At 36.8% G+C, this 21,581-nt stretch overlaps 1 protein-coding gene across 4 annotated transcripts in view; it reads left to right on the forward strand.

Moving 5' to 3' along the window:
* Positions 1-2,584: 2,584 nt before the first annotated feature.
* Positions 2,585-21,581, forward strand: part of cobl (cordon-bleu WH2 repeat protein) — a 67,499-nt gene continuing 48,502 nt past the window's right edge. For 2 of the 4 annotated variants that reach the window (XM_057834761.1, XM_057834764.1), the window contains exons 1-5: positions 2,585-2,684; positions 2,916-3,039; positions 15,287-15,469; positions 20,054-20,264; positions 20,537-20,554. In XM_057834761.1, the coding sequence (XP_057690744.1) occupies positions 3,017-3,039; positions 15,287-15,469; positions 20,054-20,264; positions 20,537-20,554 (435 nt within the window). In that variant the 5' untranslated portion in view covers positions 2,585-2,684; positions 2,916-3,016. The remainder of the gene's footprint in view (positions 2,685-2,915; positions 3,040-15,286; positions 15,470-20,053; positions 20,265-20,536; positions 20,555-21,581) is intronic. The other 2 variants (XM_057834763.1, XM_057834762.1) reach the window with 2 other exon arrangements.

Raw genomic sequence — 21,581 nt, forward strand, 5'->3', positions numbered from 1 at the left:
AGCTTTCCAATGATGTATCACACATGCATATAGGACAATTTTGAAATTTTGCCAAATTGGGGGTCTCAGAGCGGAACTTCAAGTCACCTGAGAGTTTTCCACCATATACAATTTATTATTATTATTAGGGTTGTTCCGATCATGTTTTTTTTTTGTTCCCGATCCGATCCCGATCGTTTTAGTTTGAGTATCTGCCGATCCCGATATTTCCCGATCCGATTGCTTTTTTTTGCTCCCAATTCAATTTCAATCATTCCCGATAATTTTTCCCGATCATATACATTTTGGCAATGCATTAAGAAAAAAATGAATAAAACTCGGACGAATATATACATTCAACATACAGTACAAAAGTACTGTATTTGTTTATTGTGACAATAAATCCTCAAGATGGCATTTACATTATTAACATTCTTTCTGTGAGAGGGATCCATGGATAGAAACACTTGTGACTTTGTATATTGTGACTAAATATTGCCATCTAGTGTATTTGTTGAGCTTTCAGTAAATGATACTGTAGCCATGCCCAAATGCATGATGGGAAATGGAACCATGACTGTGCGTAGTGCTACCAATTGATATATTTTCTCTGCATTGAGAAATAACATAAGGTGATAAGAAAAAGATCAATTGCTACCTTGCATCCCCACATTGTTTCCCATGATATTTCTAATCGTGGGAAAAGGGATTGAAAGGCTTTAACCAATTAAAAAAAAGGCTCAAAGGCTGCCATAATTCACTCTACTCATTTTACGCTGCCTTTTATCTCTCTATATAGGTAAAACGGCGTCATTACAGATTGAGCGCGACAATGCGTAAGTGGATCGTGCAGCGCATGCATTAATTGCGTTAAATATTTTAACTAGGGCTGTCAAACGATTAAAATTTTTAATCGAGTTAATTACAGCTTAAAAATTAATTAATCGTAATTAATCGCAATTAATCGCAATTCAAACCATCTATAAAATATGCCATATTTTTCTGTAAATTATTGTTGGAATGGAAAGATAAGACACAAGATGGATATATACATTCAACATACGGTACATAAGGACTATTTGTTTATTATACCAATAAATCAACAAGATGGCATTAACATTATTAACATTCTGTTAAAGCGATCCATGGATAGAAAGACTTGTAGTTCTTAATAGAAAAATGTTGTACAAGTTAGAGAAATTTTATATTAAAACCCCTCTTAATGTTTTCGTTTTAATAAAATTTGTAAAATTTTCAATCAAAAAATAAACTAGTAGCTCGCCATTGTTGATGTCAATAATTACTTACTCAATGCTCATGGATGCCTATAAAATCAGTCGCATCCAAGCGCCAGCAGAGGGCGGCAAAACTCCATAAAACACAACAAGTGAGCGTTTCAATGTGTACTGTCATTTAAAACTCTCTGAGCGGGGCATCTGCGTCAGTTGCATCAAATATTTTAACGTGATTAATTTAAAAAATTAATTAACGCCCGTTAACGCGATAATTTTGACAGCCCTAATTTTAACGTGATACATTTTTTAAAAAATTAATTACCGCCGTTATCGGGATAAATTTGATAACCCTACCTTAAGCCTAAACTAAAGACTCTGGATGAGTGTAACATATTATGTCTGTAATGTGAAATACAATTAGAAAACGATTTAATTAAAAAAAAAAAAAAAAAAAAAAAAAAGGCATGGCCGATATTTTTTGCCGATTCCGATACTTTGAAAATGACGTGATCGGACCCGATCGATCGGCATCGGACCCGATCTATCGGCCTCCCGTTCGATCGGGACAGCTCTAATTATTATTATTTTTATTATTACATAAAGAAATTAAAATATAATATATATCAATTTTGGACACAAATATCAGTGCTTAATAATACACAATCATTAATTTAGCAGCACCCAAGGTCATCTAACAAAATAAGAAGTGAAATGCAACTAAAGGATCAATAGGTCATCAATAGAACAACGGAAAAAGTTCCACTGAAAAGTAATATAATCATGAATATGAATAAAGAAGGAGGATGCATTATTGTGTTGTGTAGTGGCCTCTTGTGGTAGACAATTATGCTGCTTGGAAAATCGAATGCTGGTCGTAAACATGCAGTAAATTATATACTGTGTAAAGATTTCTTAAAATTGGCGTTTTTATTAAGCAAAATACACCTATGATTATGATTTAAAATCGATCATCATCAATTCTCAAATGAATGGCTGAGAAGAGTGTTAACCAAAAATTTTTTTTTTTTTTTTTTAATGGAAAACAGGCTGGATTGACGTCTCGAGCAGGATTTGAGATTGATACATCAAAAACACATTGTAAAAAAATACAATGGTTTCAAAATAAAAGTTGATTTATTGTACTTCAGCTGTAGTCACTGATCATTAAATTTGCCCTGCTTTGTTATTTTCTGTGCAATATTATTTATGATGACGGGTTGTTGACGGGACAAACATGCGTTCTCTTTTTAATGTTCACTTAATCAACTCAGTAACACGTCATTATTTTATACTGTGCCGTGTTGTTTCGTTAGTCGTGAACGTAAACTTTTATTTCGAAACATCAAACCGGAAACACACTGCTGTTTTTACTTTTGTGTAGTTCGGACTAATCAACTGGGGGAGCGTTCAGATTAAATCAAGTGGATTTGACAGGGAGTAAAACAACGCGCTGAAAAGCGCAATGAGCATGTGAGTGCGTCTTCTACCAAATATTTTATTTGAAAATACGCCATGACTCGATTATTGCGTCGTGGTTATCCTTCAAAACACTTTAGCGCTCGAGGACCGCGTCATCTTTGCTCACCTACTTGTTGGACTGTATGACGGGACAGAATATGTCACAGTCGTTACTTTTCTGGCAACAATACGTCATTTTTATTGGTAGTGAGTCGATTAAATGTGGTCTATGCAAACTCTTAGGTGCAAGTATGGTGGCTATCAAGCGAGGCTGGGTTAAGTAGCGGAGCTTTGGACTCTATCTTGGGCGCTGCAATCTTCTCCTCAAGTTGGATTTCACTGCAATGACCGAAACTCCAGAACTGAGGTAATTCTGAACAATTTAAGTACTAAAATTATTATGGGTAAACTCGGTTATTGGAGAAAATCAGGTTCTTTTACTTTTAAACTATGACTCAACCGCACAGTCTACTAACAGGTGTTATGCGCGTTCTCATTAATCTTCATTTTCCCTTCAATTTTCATGTTTTTCAATTGGGATTGTTTAACTTTTTTGATAGTGTACAACACATTTATTTGGTCCACTACAAAATATTAATGAGGTCGAACAGCGCTCCTATAGAATTTCATAACAGTACAGTATTGTGTCAGTAGGATTGAGCTCCTTTGTTGCCACTTTCCTGGCAACAGAAAGTTGCAGCATGAGTATGATGAACCTTCCCCCTGCCCCTGTCTTTTTTCCTCTATCGGAGCCAGCCAAAAATAATTTAATTGTGGCTTCTGTTGCTTGTGTAGAGAAAACACCACCTATTTGTGTGTTAGTGAAACATCAACAATTTAGCTAATGTCTGAAATAATCATTGCCTTTGGCAGTTGCTCAAGTTTACACCAAAGGCTGTTGATGTTTTGACCTAACTCATCAAAATAGTTCTTTATCAGGTCTTTTCAGTTGCTTCATTTTCTAGGGATTGTGAATACTGTCATTCATCACAAATGGTTTTTACCTCCACTGACACTAATATCAACCTAAAAATGGTGTTGTCATGATACTCAGGTGACTAAATGTAAATCTTTCTACTCACTTAAGAGTTGAGATTTCTAAAATGTGAGGCCATTAGGCCAAATTACAACAAATACTTGCTGCAGTGAGATACTCTTTCAGGCAGGCAGTGTAGCCCTTCAATCTCTAGATTACAGTGGATAACACAAATACCGGTAACAATTTGCAATAATAATTGTTGTCATCACTGGTTGATGTAACAGTATTGCTCTGTTAAATTTGGATTGAGACAAAGCACAGATAAAAATTGGTAACAGTAATGGAGTTATACTTGTATAGCGCCTTTCCACCTTCAAGGCCCTAAAAGCGCTTTACACTACATCCCTATCCACCTACTGGTGACACAGCATCAGGAGCAACGTGGGGTCCAGTATCTTGCTCAAGGATACTTAGACGAGTTCATCAGGGCAGGGAATCAAACACACAACCTCTGGGTTGTGGGCAATTACTCTACTACTGAGCATCGCCATGCCCATTCCAAGTTTTTGTTTTGTTTGATTGGAATGCAGTGGTACCTCTACATACAATTGCTTCGACACACGACTTTTTTTTTTTTTTTTTTTACACCCGATGTAAAATTATTAAAATTTGACTCGCCATTTGTTTCTACATCAGATGACATCCTTAAAATAGGGTGATTTTGACAGCGGCGTAGTTTGTTTTTCCGCAAGACGGACGCATGGCAGATTTTCTTGTGAGAGAAAGCAACATGTGTTCCAGGAATGTTAGTGCAGGTGGTGAAAAAAAGGAAAAAGGTAACTCTTACCATTGAAATGAAGATGGAAAAATATGAGCGTGGCGTTCGTGTCCGTGAACTGACTTGACAATACGGCCGTAGAATGTCTACGATCTCGACGGTCATCCTCCGACCTCCGTTGCACAGTCTTTATAAGTTAAGGTGACAATTATTATTATTGTAGCATCGCCAAAGAAATCACCAGCTTAATCAGGTTTTTAATAATTTATTTCGGAACTCAACACACCCCCTGTCCAACGCAGCTGACGCCAACAACAAAACATGAAAAGTTTAAATAAAAACTTTAATGCACCTTTCTCTCTCTGTCACATCAGCCTAGCAGTGCGTTCAGGTACACCACGCAAAACACATCCGCCACATTGGAACCCAATTCGTTACATTATTACAGGTATTATTATTATTACCATTACTGTACTATTCTTTTTTTAATTTATAAGTTAGTTTTGCTCTGTGTAATTGCTATTTGAGATACGACCAGCAGTATTTATTCAGATTTAAAGTAGCTTTTCGGCCTATGGAACGAATTAATGGAACTATAATGTATTCTTATGGGAAAATCCTGCTAGACATACGACCATTCCGACTTACCAACAATGTCCTGGAACGAATTAACTTCGTATGTAGAGGTACCACTGTATATCTGTTTTATTATTACTGTCCAACTACGACTCATTTTACTTTTTAAATTGATCTGTATTTGATTTTGCATGTATTATTCCACAAAGCTTGATTTTTTTTTTTTTTTTTTTTTCATATAAATTCTTATGGCTCCCCAATGAAATTCTAACAACAACCCGGCAGTTTGTTCGTGACCAGTGTACAAGAGTGTATCCTACCTCCCCTCCAAAGTTAGCTCAGATAGGTAACTGGTATAGAACTTGGTTGGCTGGATGTGTGAATTCTAACATTGATAGGAGGAACATTTTTATTTTTATTATTCAAGCCGCCTAAAAGTTTTCCATTTTTTTTTCACACCATTTGGTGGAGACATGTCAAAAATCACCCACGATTTCAAACATCCGTACGCTCACTTTGACAGATTCCTCAATTTTGCTCATGTGTACTTACAAGGGATTGTTTTTTAAGCTTCTTGTGTGTCTTCAACTATTAAAACACATGTAGGAAGACGAAAAAAGTATAGAATTACAAATAACTGTCTCCGAAACCCATCACACACCCATAATTATTGGCGACTACACATCATTTTTGTGTGACTTGCTCACTTCAAAAATGCTGTTTTAACTGTTGAGTGGAAGCTGTATTCAAATTGATGTTGCTCGGATTCCATATGTATACATCTAAAATGTCCCACGAGGATAATGACTACATTCCTCTGTATCCTTCTGTATCTCATATGATGGAAAAATATGAGACAGATTCAAATAAAAGTTCTCCACCCAAGACTGTCATCACAAAATTGCCCTTGGTAGAGCTTCACGTGGTTAGCCACGAGTTCAGCATTTCTGCCAAAGGGTGTTCTGCTTTTTCCCGTTCAGTTACCTCCTAGTGCAGTACATGAATAGTCTTAAAGAAGAGTGAAATGTAACTCTCTGAAAGCGGAGAACATGAGTGGTAGGTGAACAGTGATTCTGCACCGTGGCAGAAATGTCTACACCGGCTTGTTTTTTTTGGTCAAATGCTTGAGCAAAATTAATTTAATGTGTTCTGTCAAAAGTGGCCATATTATTCCCTGATTTTCACTTTGACTAGATTCTGTGGTTGGCACACTGATACTGACTTTACCTGGTCTCTTTTTCCCTGAAGAGCTCATTTTATGGCGAAACGTATTACAAATGTCTGATATTTTTTTATTTGATCTGAATGCCATTAACAATTTCTAAATTATCCTTTGTCATGACTTTGTCCAGGCACATTGTTCTTGTAAAATGCAACCGCCAGCGTTGTTTGAACATGAATGAGTGGCTATAGAACAGTCAAACAATGAAGAGATGTTGCAAAGCAAGAAATCTGTTCCGAAACAGACTTCAATCACAAAACTGGTAGACACCTGTTAATTAGGAGAAACAACTTAAATGTACTTGTGTGATACGTGGCAAGTATCTGCCGTGGACTACTAGTATTGTGCAGCTGGTTTGGGCAAGATATTTATTTTTCGTGGCCTGCAAGGATGTGTGTTGTTTGGACTGGACGATTGACCAACTGCATTGTGACTGAAAGGAATCCTAACATAAAGGTCAACCGATGCTATTTGCTTGCTTACTTAGGTGTCTATTCTATCTTGCTAACTGGTTTATTCCAGGGGTGAAAGTGGGCCACAACGGTCAGGAACGCAGTTCCGGTATAAGAATCAGGGCAGGAACGCAGTTCCGGTATAAGATTTAGGGCCTGAATGCTGTACACGGTGCTTTGATTCCAAAAATATGACGGCAACTATCAAAACACTATGTAAAAAAAAAAAAAAATGCTAAGCTGCCAGACATATATTTCATCTACCTACTAACATCAGATTTACATACAAAAGTGTTAACAACAAGCATAATAAAGTGCTTGTGTTGCGTAATCCGTTTCCACCAATATTGCTTACTTTATTCCACGGACGGCATGGAGGTTTCCCCAGCTGCTGCAGTTATCCGAGTCTGAGGATGATGAGTCACGTCAATATGCCAATTAGGGCTGGGCGATATGGCCTTAAACATGTATCACGATAAATTGAGCAGATTTATCTCGATAACGATAAATGACGATAAATTCGCCCAAGCGGACTGTTATATAATTTGAAAATCTGAATCAATGCATGAAATACAGATTAACTATTTCTTGTTGATTTATTTACCAGCATTCAATTTGATATACTGTATTTAACAATTGTACATGCAGTCTAAACATTAAATGTATAAAAATTAGGGCTGTCAAAATTATCGCGTTAACTGGCGTTAATTAATTTTTTAAATTAATCACGTTAAAATATTTGACGCAATTAACGCACTTGCCCAGCTCAGACATATTTAAATGTCACTAGAGTGAAAGGCCCACCTGTTAATTGTGTTTTGCGGAGTTTTGCTGCCCTCTGCTGGCGTTTGGGTGCGACTGATTTTATAGTGTAAGTAATTATTGCCATCAACAATGGCGGGCTACTAGTTTATTTTTTGATTGAAAATTTAACAAATTTTATTAAAACGAAAACATTGAGAGGGGTTTTAATATAAAATTTCTATAACTGATTTAGAACTGATTTATTGTTATAATAAACAAATACAGTCCTTATGTACCGCATGTTGAAAATATATATCCATCTTGCGTCTTATCTTTCCATTCCAACAATAATTTAGAGAAAAATATGGCATATTATATAGATGGTTTGAATTGCGATTAATTACGATTAATTAATTTTTAAGCTGTAATTAACTCGATTAAAAATTTTAATCGTTTGACAGCCCTAATAAAAATGTATTGTAAGCAATAAGAATTCAAGTATGAACATTTATAACAGCGTGTATGACTTGAACAATGTACATTGTCAAAATCAATATGCCTGTGCAAACATGTAATTGTAACACAAATGACTTGCAGCTTGAACAGTACACTTCAACTTATTACAACTTATTGTTAATGGCTGCTGTGATATAATTATTAAATACAAGTGTTTACTTTATGGTTTAAGGGTTTTTTTCCCCCCCAGTGCATTTTTTCATAAATGCACGCACAATAAAAATAGCTGGGGCCATTTCTCGGTCATTATAAGTTTCGCCGTTGGATTGTACTTTATGCAGAATTCTTTACCATCACAAAAGCTATCAGAGGAATCACACACACAGACAGATACAAAATAACGCCACATAGTAATTGCTAGATGCAGTCCGTGCCCAATCCACTCATTAAGTTCAGCCGTTTCGACAAGGTTAGAGCCTCTATCCGACTCCATAACGTTCATTTGTAGCGTTAGCCGCTAGCTAGCGTTAGCCTGGCTACCAGTAGAAAGCACTGAAAGCACCATCTCCGGAAATCGTGAGAACAAAGGAGGACAGCGGGTGAAAGCCCGTCTGGATGCCACCAAGAGTCTACTAAATGTCGGTTGAAAGTTTGGTGAACCTCCCTTAAGCCACACTCCATCACGTTTTGCTTGTAGCGTTAGCTGCTAGCGTTAGCTTACCGGGCTTTTGTTTGATTGGCTTCCTGATGATCACGTGACTTCCTACGTAAGCACATTCACTGCTTTCTTAAAGGGGAATGAACATAGACGAACAACACAGAATCAAAGCGGGATGAAAAGACTATTTTCTTGTTTAATTAATTTACCGAATTTACCGACATGGTCAAAATTGCGTCGGTCATCGTTAAGAATTTCGGTGACGGTAAATTTTCGGTTTACCGCCCTGCTCTAATGCCAATACACGCAGCAAAGCAAAACGCCTGGACTCAATTTATCCGTTCAATTGGCTGACATACTGACATGTGATCAGCAGAGATAATTAGCTCTGATTGGTTCAAATGTGCATGTTTTCTGGAACAGCCAAAAAAAAAAAAAAAAATTGAATTGATGCGACAAAAAAAGGGCAATGCAACAGAAAATAGATCAAATCTTTAAGAGCAAGGAAAGAGTTGAGGACGCTTATCATATTTAGTTTTATTTGCTCTGATGGGAAGGTTCTGAACATCTTAGCTGTCAATGTGCACTTTGGACTTTTATTTGTTCATTTATGTTAGGGTACTTATTCATTTCCTTATGATTTAAAGAAGGCTATGTTTGCGCGATCTTGAAAATATATTCCATTTCACTCTGCATTATATATGTCATTTGTACTTATTTTTCTGAATTGTGCTACTTGTATCTTTATTATTTAAAAAAAAAAAAAAAAAAAAAAAAGCAAAAGTACGTAAGTAAATGTTTACATTAACTTCAATTTTAATATACATCCTATGTTCTTAAGTAGTTAAAATTGAGATTTGGCATTTAGTATGTGAGGAAATGTGGGAAAATAAAAATTAGGAGATGGAGGTTGGGGTTGTTGCTGTTTTTGTTAAGTTTAGTTTGCAAATCATTGAAAAAATACAATTTTGAATGAAAATCAGCTTTTGTATGTGTTATAGAAATAACTGTGCCAAAACAGTTTTCTTTGCATTTCAGTAGTTTTAGGAGGTTTGAACCACCCCCCCAAAAATGAAGATAGATGGATAAATAAATAAATAAATAAATACAATTTCTGGCTCCGTGGCGACGGGGAGTTCCGGCAAGAAATTCCAGCCACTTTCACCCCTGGTTTATGCGTATATATCAGACATTTTTGGCTTTTTTTTAAAATGTTTCTTAATCTGTTAAACACTGTGATTTAGTTGGAGTGTCATAATGGGATGTATTTTTAATACATGATATTGTAACCTGAGAGTCAACACACATGCTGTATTAAGAAGCAGTATATAATTTGAATTGTTTATCTGGTCCTTTTCCCCCTCAGTTTGTTAGGCATACAGCTTACAGTACTTTTGCTTTTAAAAAAAAAATCACTGAAACTGTGGTCTACACTTCCCAACAGTCAAGTGGCGTAAACATAGGTTCCCATGGAGATGCCTGCTCCATGGCACCAAAGTTAAATGCTGGCTTGGTAGCAGTGTAGGGGTGTGTGTGTGTGCTTAGGTTTAGTAAGGCGTGGTTGAATGCAGTGTGGGTCCCTCTCTCAAACTGTCTCCATTGAAAAGAGATTTAAACTCCAGGGTGAGCACAGTGTGGTATATTCCTTTAGTTCAGGGGTTTTCAACCCAGTCCTCAAGGCACACTGTGGGTCCTGGTTTTTGTTCCAGCCGATCCAGCAGAGACAGTTGAACCAATGAGGCTTCTGCTAAAACAAGCCACACCTGACTGCAATCAACTGATTGCACTTGTAAAACACCAGATTGGGGAAAAAGTGTTGTCATCTTGTTTGGTAAGAATGAAATCCTGCACCCACAGTGTGCCTTAGTGGAATAGGTTGGGAACCCCTGCTTTAGTTAATTTGACTTAACACATGTGTACTTGAAGGTGTGGTTTCAAAGCAGTAATTTTGTTTTCAAACACATTTTGCCCCATTTACTAATATTGCCTTTGGAAGTAAGTAAGTTTCATACAATCCTGCCACAACAATAATAATAATTAATAATAAATGGCAGGAATGCCAAAAATTAGTCTGTAACCTAGTGTAAATTTCGTACTTAGCTGTTTGGGTCCGACGGATCTTAATTTGCTGTGATGTCCGATTTCTGTGATGTAATGTCAAGTGTTCACTTCGTTATTGGTACCCACCCAACCCAACATAGGCTACGTTCCCATGGATGGGCGTGATGCCCAATTCAGATTTTTGTTAATTCCGATAGTTTTGTGTAGCCATTCATAATTCATAAATATATGCGACTCGTACTGTGAAAGGAACGATTCCAAGACGTCACAACATGCGCACTGTGACATGTTATCACGTGTCATGGTTTTTACGGAAGTGCAGTGGTACCTTTACTCACGAAATGAATTCGTTCTGGAAGTAGTTCCTTAACTTAAATTCTGTAAGGAGAGACGCGTTTTCCATGAACACGCCCTAATCTGTTCCAAGCCCCCCAATTTTCAGACATAAATCTTTTATAATGCATAAAAATGCACCAAAACATGTAACAAATACATATTACAGTTGGATTATTGCACAATAAACATCAAATCTGACATGTGCATAATATAAAAAACCAAGAATAGCGTAGAGAAGTTAATACACTCATGTAAAGCTGTGGGAACACAAGGGGCGAATGAAGACGACGCTGGGATACACACATACACATACAGTAGAGGTCCCTCTTAGCCAATTGGATACCAGGAATGGTAGGTAGGCAATAACAAGTGGCAGAGCATCTATAAGTATGTTACGTTCAGTAAACTCTGGGAGCGTACCAGCCATATTGTATTTTTGCCTTTCGTATCCTGAAATTTGTTTCTTATATGGAGGCAACATTTTATTTAGCCTTATAGCTTCACGTGCGGTATAAAAAAAATTTAAGGCATTTTTTGCGCCTTTATCCACCATTGCTTGTTCACATCTGCTGTGTGTTCTGTTGAACAGTGGTGACGTATTACACTTTTTAATGATGTATAGTTCGGATGTGTACGGATGCACGTTCATAGTATGGATGCATCGGATACATATCGGAATTATATCAATATATGAAAAAGGCCGAGGTCGGATTTGAAAACATCGGAATTAGACTGTTCGTACTGTATGAAAATTTCCACTTATGAGCAAACAATTGGAATTGACCTGCAGTGTGATGCAATAATCTAGGCTTGCACGATATTGGAAAAAACTGCGTTTGCAATATACATACATCATATATGTAGCCGTACACACATTTTTCATTGTATCACCTTTAAACGCCATTCTTTTAATCATTTTCTGTAACTATCATCTAATTCATTCATTTTCCTCACGAGGGCCACGGGAATGCTGGAGTTTATCACAACTAACTCAAGGCAGAAGGCGGGGTACACCCTGAACTGGTTGCCAGCTGTCGCATGGCACATATAGACACACAACCATTCATGCACACACTCACACCTATGGACAATTTGGAGTGTTCAATCAGCAGGAGCCAGAAGAAAACCAACGCAGGCACGGAAAGAACATGCAAAGAGCCAGGATTGAACCCGCGATCCTAGATCTGTAAGGTGTACGTCCTAACCACTGTGCCACCATCATAATGTGAATTATTTTTAAACAAGGATAACTTGGAAAGATGATTGTCTTTATTGAGTGCTTCATTGAGTGAGTGCACTCAAACTGTTTTTCTTGGTCATCAGTGCAGCAGTACTTAAAGTTAACGATAATTGACAGGTTTGTAGCTTTGTTCTGGCCAATGACAACTCGGTGGCTCTACGATCAACAACGACTCATTAATTGAGAAGCTGTTCTCGGCAGTGTGAGCGTCAAAGCGTGAGTAAATTTGTGGCACTGTACAAGCACGAAGCAGAAAAATGAGTTTGCGTATTCAGAATTAATTGAATAAATAAACATCGCACGTCCTTCTGATGCGAGTATTGCACATCCGCACATCGAGATGACGATGTTCAAACGATATTTCGTTTAGGCCTGTACAGTAGTCCTTATATGCAAATATCATGCAAATACATTTCCAGATTTTAAGGTATCGTATGGCCACCAAAGGGTGCTGCCAGACTCACTGGGTGCAAATAAGGGCTTAATGTCTGTGTTCTAGCCCAAGAACACTTTGACGACAGATGGTGAAGGTGGAATTTGAACTGCTGACTCTTTTCATTGTTTCTTTTATGTGCCTTGTAATTGGCTGGCTAACAAGTTAAGGTTGTTTCCTGCCTTTCATTTAAGTTAAACTGGCTTCAGCTCACTGTTGTTGACCATAGTTCGAATAAGCAGTTGGCAAAATGAATGGATGTCGAGGGTTGTTACTGTAATATCTACAGGACATAATAAAATATGGTTGAGTTAATGAAGCATGTCTTGTAATATTCTTGGGCTTTGATTGGCTTTTTTTGTTTACTTTAATCAGTATAAACCCAATCTCTCTCAGTTTTAGAAGATTTTCTTCAGGCGGACTGTGCATGTGTTGTCGAGAAAGCTTGGCCAAGACACAACTCTACATTCACAAGTCGTTATGTATCATTCAAATATATACTACACGAGAGAAAGAAAAGGAAAATATACACGGTATATATATTTTTTATTTAGCATCTAACATCATGCTAGGGGCATTGTTAAAATTCCAGAACACCTGATGTCTAATGAGAAAATAATTTGACATTGCGTAATGATATACTTGATATCTTACTTCGCTGTTAATAGTTAACTTTAGGTCAGAGTCCGGTTGCTCTGCCTTGTTCATACTTTTGTGTAGTTTGTATGTCGAATAGTTATACCTTCACTGATAAGCAGTTGAATCTCATAGAGACACACACACATACGCAGACCGCCAGACCTACGCACGTACTGTGTTATGAGAGAGAGAAATCCTTGGAAGTGGATTTATAAACAGTGTGGTAGTCAACAATTGTGGAACATTTAATCTACACAAGAGCTCCTTGTGACGTAAGTGGGATCTTTTCCTATTGTTATCTTTGCGTGTGTTTAGACTGAGCGAGTGCATAAAGTTATACAATTGCAATTATTGTTTTGTTCATGGCAAATCAGCTGGAACCCTGTGTTATGTTTTTCAATTGCACTCTGAGGGGATAAAAATGGCCAAAATATATTTAAATAGTTCCACACTTAAAAATAGACAACCTTCATTATCAGTTTAACCCTAATCATCTTGACAACTTTAGAGCAGTGATTCCCAAAGTTTGGTATGAGTACCATGAATGTTACATGGGTTCCCTTCCAGTAATATGTGTGTGTGTGTGTGTGTGTGTGTGTGTGTGTGGGGGGGGGGTAATGAATTGAATGTTCAAATGCAATGCAAAAGCACAATTTCGTTGTATTTACCTTATGTAGCAATACGTTTGTTTTCAATAATTCAACATTCACGCCACAACTTTTATGTTTAATATATTTTTATTGAATCAGTATTTAAATAGTTTTAGTGAAATATGCAACTAGTGCTGCAATGATTAATCGATTAACTCGAGTATTCGATTAGAAAAAAAAAAAATTCCAATTAAATTTTGTTGCTTTGAGTATTCGTTTAATTAAAGAGGCGTTGTTTGTTTTGAAAGTGTTTGCATTTAGTTTTATTGATTTGGGTGGATCCATACCCTCTAGTCTGCCTCAATTCACATGGCTGAATCCAACTGCTCCCTGTTAAGACCAACATAAGCTAAGTTTTTGTTTGAGCTAATGTTTTTTTTTATTAATACATTCGTAATTTAGTTAAAAGGTATATTTAGCCGTTTTTTTTGTGGAAATATGTGTTTGAACTATTTCTTAAGAGCATTGTAAAAAAACGTCTGCCTCATGGCTGAATCCAGCTGCTCCCTGTTAAGACCAATGTTAAGCTTTTGTTTCAGCTGTTTTTTTAATGCATTCATAATTTAGTTTATAGGTATATTCAGCCGTTTTTTGATGGAATATGTGTCTGAACCATTTGTTAAGAGCAGTGTAAAAAAACGTTGGCATTTTAAAGCATTTAAGCTTGCGAACTTTTTCTGTGTAAGTTGGCCAATTGTTCTTTTGTTGTACATAGATCCTCATTTATTTATTTTTTATACCGTTTAAGGCTCAGCTCAGGTATTTAAATTTTTTATGTTCCTTAACCGATTACTCGATTATTCGAACTAAGTAGTTCATCGATTAATCGACTATTAAAATAATCGACAGCTGCAGCCCTATATGCAACTTTATTGTGATCATTATGGTGGTACTGGGATTACCACATATTTTTGGGGAACTTTGTGGAAAATGTTTAGACTCACTAGTAATAAACTGTAAGTGAAGCAATTGTGTAGCAAACTGGAAAAGAGAACAGAGTGCATTGATGGGTTTGCTGGCATTGGGCCAAAACCTCCAATAGTCGTACTTCTAGGACTGCATATTTCCTAATTATTGACCAGTCTAGTGTTGAAAATGGCTTGCTGTTTCATGCGATATATGTAGTGCTATTTTTAGGGTTTCCCGAAAAGTGATGTTTTTTAAAATGCAAGGTTTTTGTTGATCTCCAGCAAATTGTTTTTATCTCTCTTGTTCTTTGTGTTTAAATAAGACTTAGTTGTCTCAAGAATAGGACTAACTGGAAGCGTATAGTTATCGATTTACTGGAACCGTATAGTTTATAATGTTATTTAGTTTCAGTTATTTGTTGTTGCATTTTTTATTTATAAAATCAGAACCAGAAGTTTAAATTGTTTTCTTTGCCACTTAGGAGGAGAATGAAGACTCGAGCTCCACCTCCACCCCTGGCCACCCATCACATCTTTACAAACTCTGTACATGATGTGGGTGGGACACTGTGCATGGAAACGAAAGAGAACATGATGAGACCCACTGTCAATTTTAAATTGACATCACCACAGGGATTCCAGACATCTGTAACTGAGGATGGAAGGTAAGAAGGACACCCACTTTTTTTTTTTTATTTTTTTTATTTTTAAAAGGACTCCGGTTTACGCTATTTTTTTTTTTTTCTCTAAACTTAAAAATTATAAAATAAAATATGACCCGTCCTGTACACTGTTTTGATATTATTATTCTCCTGTTTGAGTGATGTTGACTATGTTGTCACCATTTGCAGCGCCAGTTAGAATTTTTTGTCAGTGTTTGTCCCCTTTGGGTTTACGTGCCAATGGGGCCTTTTCAAGGGTCCAATTCCCGTTCTCAGCAGAGGCTTTGTCCCTGAGAGTGAACAGATGGAAGCTGAGCTTTCTCACTGCCCCTAATGAGTTGCTGTCCTTTTGGGCAGAAAATTGTGGCTTGCTCACTTGTACAGAATTAGGCTTACCAAGCAGTGATTTATGTTTGGGTTGCAATTATAAAATTAACTTTTACCATGGGAGGTTACATAGCAGACAAAATCCTCGAACTAGCTGATAAGTATTTGATGTGTTATATGTATTTTACAGCTTCATGTGTTCACTTTAGAGCTGAAACGAATACTCGAGCAACTCGAGTAACTCAAGTTTAAAAACTGATCCGAGTAATTTTATTCACCTCGAGTAATCGTTAATTTTGACAGCTCTAAGCATCACATTTTGCTCGGACTACTTTTAATGCGGGACAACGCGCTGATGTCACGTGCGCAGAGGAAGAAGCAAAAAAAAAAACCCAAACAAACAAACAAAAAAAACTTACATCAGCCGACAGCCGCTACAAACGACGCCGACGTTGCTAAATACTAGCCCGCACGATGCTACGTTGATAGCAGGTAGCGTCTGATGAGTCTCATAGAGATCACATGAATGTCGAACTAGATGTAAAATGACAGACACGGCCGCGTCTGGGCAGCGTTAGTAAACAGCCGCCATCTTAAAGCAGTAGAGCGCTAAGCGCTAATAAAGAGCGCTAAACGCTAATAAATAAGATTAACGTTACTGTCACTAGCTTACGCACACAGGCTTTAACATAACATAGCGTTGTGGAGTGATGAGGGTGTAAAATAAAAACTCAATAATGCTAACTATCAATTTTAGCTCAGTAGTCATTGCTGAATAAAACACCAAGTAGCACTGGTCCCTAATGTGCTCCAATACAGCCTGTATCATACATTTATTTTGAACACTGCAAAAACTCAAAATCCTTTTTATCAGGACTTACAGTTTAGACTAACTTAAAACTTAACTAGAACTTAAAAATGGCTTGACACAAATAGAAATTCAATTGAAACACGTGGGAAAAAATCCAAACTTTTAAGAGATGTGTGTTATCAAGCGTAACGGGATTTTTAGGTATATATATATATATATATATATATATATATATATATATATATGTATTTTTTAATAAGATCTAAAGGTTTTTTGAGTGAAAGCAGTGAATTAGTCTTTTTTTTTTTTTTATTCTAGTTAGATCTGATGCAATTGTTGGCTGTTTTCAACAATATACATCGAAAATAAAGACATTGATTGACTGAAAATGGTTCAAGATTAGATGAAATGTCTTGTTTTCTCATGTATATTTATAATTGCTCTTCACCTAAAAATATATATGTTTTATCCGATTACTCGATTAATCGATAGAATTTTCAGTCGATTACTCGGTTACTAAAATATTCGATAGCTGCAGCCCTAGTTCACTTTACCACCAACAATCTGTAGACGCAGGTATAATTCCTGTGCAGTTGGGATTGCACAATTTACTCTATTGTAATTATGACTATGAAGGTTTTTTGCCTTTTTAAGTCAGGCCTGGTCTGTTGAGTGACATAGAAGTGAATGTAAGAGGACGTATTATTGGCTGGCTGTTTACTGGTTATAGTTTTAACCTCCTTGTGTTCAGGGACGGTGTCAATTTATAATTAAGACCGGTGTGGTTCTGTTGACTGTATTTTGTCAGTTTGTTTAATAAAATGATTGAAAAGGCCCTGTAGCTGTTTCCATCCATACCATTAGCACTTGATTTTACCAGGGATGTGTAATTCAATCACTGTAATCTACTGTGATACAAAAAGTCTGATTCATTTCTAACATATGCTACTAGTAAGTGAACATTTTTTATGGTATCTCCTTTTCCTTTTGGCTTTTCCCTTCAGAGGTCGCCACAGTGAATCAGTTGTCTCCATCTAACCCTGTCCTCTGCATTCTCTGCCTTAACACTAACCACCTTCATGTCCTCTTTAAATACATCCAAACAAAAAAAACCTCATAGATGTTGACCAATTTGGTCTGGTTCAGTTATATAAATTTTACTTTAATAAGCGACACTGAAAATGAATTTGATGAATATTGAGTCTCATTAATTATTGACGTTCGCAGAAAAAAATATGAAGATATTTAGGTTATCGCTCAGCAATACAAAATCCCCAAACATTTCACAACCACAGTTTCAGCCCATTTTGTGAAGCTTGACTTTGTAAGTGACACACAATATGCACATTTCCTGGTTTTCTGCAGTGGTGGAATGTAACAAAATAAAAGTACTTTGTTACTGTACTTAAGTACATTTTTAGTGTAACAGTGCTTTACTTGAGTACAAATATGAAGTGGTACGTTTTACTTCACTATATTTTACAGCACATAGCCATACTTTTTACTCCACTACTTTAAAAATTGTCACCTGCGTTACTATTTTTGTTTGTTTGCTTTTTCTCTCATTGTGAAGTGATAGTTTTCATGCCTCCGGCGCAATTGACAAGCCCTGTGTAACTATAACATAACCGAGGACTAGAGGCAGAAATACGAGTACAAGCAAGATTAGGCAGGTGAGCAAAATATTGACCAATAAAGACCAACAGTGAGAGTAGCGCACCTTCAATGTTGCAGTGTTGCCACAACATGGTGACTTTCTCACTAAATCTGGTGACTTTTTAAAGACTCTTGGTGACTTTTGTCTAAGTGACTAGCGATTTTTTTCCTGGTGTTTTCTTTACCCACTTTTTGCTTCTCCCACGTTATTTCTCTGTCTTACAGCGTCTGTTACAGTTACATGCAAATCAGGCGATGACGTCATTTAGCAACTTCCTGCGACTTTTAGAACAGTCAATAGCTACTTTCCATACTGGGAAGTTGGTGGTGGTATGCACCTGATAGTTGGTTGCAATCCGCCATTACGCTTTTCATTAATCATTTTGCCCGGAGATATTATTTGCTCTAGATTAGGGGTGTCCTAAACGACTATTTTTCTCTTGATTAGTCAGCAGACTTGTTTTAACGATTATTTGACTGATCTAATCTAATCTAATTTTTTTTTTTTTTTTTTTTTTTTTTTTTAAACTAGCAATTAAGTTTTTGTTGACTCTTATTAATTCACAAGAAACATTTTGGAACAGTTAAATCCTTTATTAAAGTGCAAATCAAAACTAAATAAAAATAATAAATCACAAATAAACAATGAAGTGAAATGCTGGTAGCATTAACTAGTGCAAAAAAATGTAATGTAAACAGATTCAGAACACTGACTTCGCCTTTCCAACATGATTCAAAACAATTCTGACAATTTTTTTTTTTTTTTTTAAATATGTGTATGGATTAACTCCAGAAATCGTTATTTATATGTTGAAAATGACGTCCTTTTATTTTGAAATGTTCACCGAAAGTACGTTCGCTAAACCGCTAACCGTAAGCTTTACACTCCGCAAAATAAGTGCAATTTTCGTCATTGCATGTGGAGTCATAGATTTTTTTTTTGTTTGCAAATTCTGTTAACAGCGATTTTTCATGTTTGAAGTGTCACCTTTTAACCACAAATTTGCGTTGTGGAGGAGACTCCCCAGGCTAAAGTGGTTAGTAGGATGTCTTTTTTTCCCCATTAGCCTCAATGGAGCAACGTTTACAGTGTTTAATATGGATGTTTCCTTATTTTGTATGTCTGAACTTTAATTCTACGGCATTTCGATGACCAATAAACATCTGTGAAAGGAACTGGAGTCTCATGCCATCCACACGCAAGTATACACGCACGCACAAATGAATGCACGCATGCCCGGGGCGATAAAACGCAGCCTTGAAAATTACCGCCCTCATTTATATTTACTGTGCGATAAATGGACATCGGACAGGCTTAGCATCTTCAATAAAAAATGTCTTTAGTTGGTTAGATGCACTTACGATCTGCCAGCTTGTTGTCTCCTGTCGTCTTTCAAAATTACAACTGGGTGACAGTGCTTTAGGTGTTCATTCACAGCCGAAGTGCAGTCTGGTATGCAAGCTTGGCATTGAAGAGACGGGACACAACAGTGTACTCTCCTTTATTTCAAGTCAATGTTTTGGCCACTCTGGTGCGCTTTTTTGGCTTTCTGCCACTTTCCCCGCTTGCATACCGAGCTTCATACCGAAAAATTTGAAACAGGTGAAAGTGTCTTTCATTTGAAGTACCTGTAATTGGTATTTACTAGCGTGAGGGTAGATTGAATTCGTAACCTAATCTTCTCGTCTTCCTTGGTTCTTCCAAACACCCTCCCTCAATTTCTCCTCACCACCCTCTTCTTAACTCTTTCACTTTTAACACTCCGCCCACTCCCTACCTTTACTCTTTTCAGTAAGCCGCTGATGGACTTGCTGGTTGACCTGTGTGGCCGCTACCGTCTAAATCCCGCACTGCACACGCTGGAGCTGTTGTCACCTGAAGGCCACTCTTTGGGGTTCAAGCCCAACGTGTTGCTAGGCTCTTTAGATGTGGCGTCTGTCCTCATCAAAGAGAAATCCTGGGAAGAGATAGGGCCGCGCAGATCGGCACCGAGAATCCCTGAGGTGAACTATTAGAGATATTGTGAGAATAGTAGTTTAAACTGTGATGGTAAATGTGTACATGTTCTGTGGTTTTTGGTGTGTTCTGAATGGAGCGATGTGTATTTTTGTACTTCACCTGAGCAATTAATGTACTGTAGTTATAAGCATGATGACACTGACTGTGAAGCAAAATGTGATTAGAAAGTGAGCTTTCTTACTTTTAAGATGAATAGCTCTTCATTCTAAAGCGGTGTATATCCATGCCAAACCCACCTTTTTGTTTCTTATCACAGAAAGCGAGTCCTGGAAAGGTACATGGTAGGAACTATATGATAGATGATGATGATTTTGGCATGTTTTTTTTTTTTTTCTTTTAAATGGGATTCTTTTTTTTTGTGTATGTTTCCTGATTACATTCGACTACGATCTTAATGGTCTTTCTCGTTTTTTTTTTTTTTTTTTTGTAATGCCTGAATATTTTATGAGTGCTTTGCCTTTGGTTACCATGCATTATTTCTCTACCCCTCTCAGGACTCACTAGCTGCTCTCACTCGAGATGAACCTCTACTGGTTTAATGCCAGAGAGTGACACTTTTTCAATGTTCACATTTGACTTTGCTGTAGATAATTATTCATACAATACATGCAAATATATTGTACAGGCTGGTTGAAAAAGAACTCTGATTAAGTGCTTGTAATTTATTTGTGAACTCTAATCCTTACAAGAAGTGAACGTGAGAAGAAAGTGTATATGCATGGAGTTTTAGTTCAAATTTGATACTGGTGCCAGTATTAGCTACAACTTTTTCATACCACCTGGGAACCGCTTTAACTGATTTTACAAGAACTCTTGTGGGATGGACGACATAAATGAAAAAATTTTACACAATATTTTCTGCAAACCAGAACATACGTCCCTTACATCATGGAACATACACAAAACAATGGGGAAAAAAATTACAAAATATGAATACATTATAAGTGTTTTAAACTAGGGAGTTTTTGATCACCCTTTATATATGCATATATACTGTATACAGTGGGGCAAATAAGTATTTAGTCAACCACCAATTGTGCAAGTTCTCCTACTTGAAAAGAATAGAGGCCTGTAATTGTCAACATGGGTAAACCTCAACCATGAGAGACAGAATGTGGGGAAAAAAACTGAAAATCACATTGTTCGATTTTTAAAGAATTTATTTCCAAATTACAGTGGAAAATAAGTATTTTGTCACCTACAAACGAGCAAGATTTCTGGCTGTCAAAGAGGTCTAACTTCTTCTAACGAGGCTCCACTCGTTACCTGTATTAATGGCACCTATTTTAACCCATTATCGG

Source organism: Corythoichthys intestinalis, chromosome 4 (assembly GCF_030265065.1).
Source record: "Corythoichthys intestinalis isolate RoL2023-P3 chromosome 4, ASM3026506v1, whole genome shotgun sequence".
Taxonomy (NCBI): Eukaryota; Metazoa; Chordata; class Actinopteri; order Syngnathiformes; family Syngnathidae; genus Corythoichthys; species Corythoichthys intestinalis.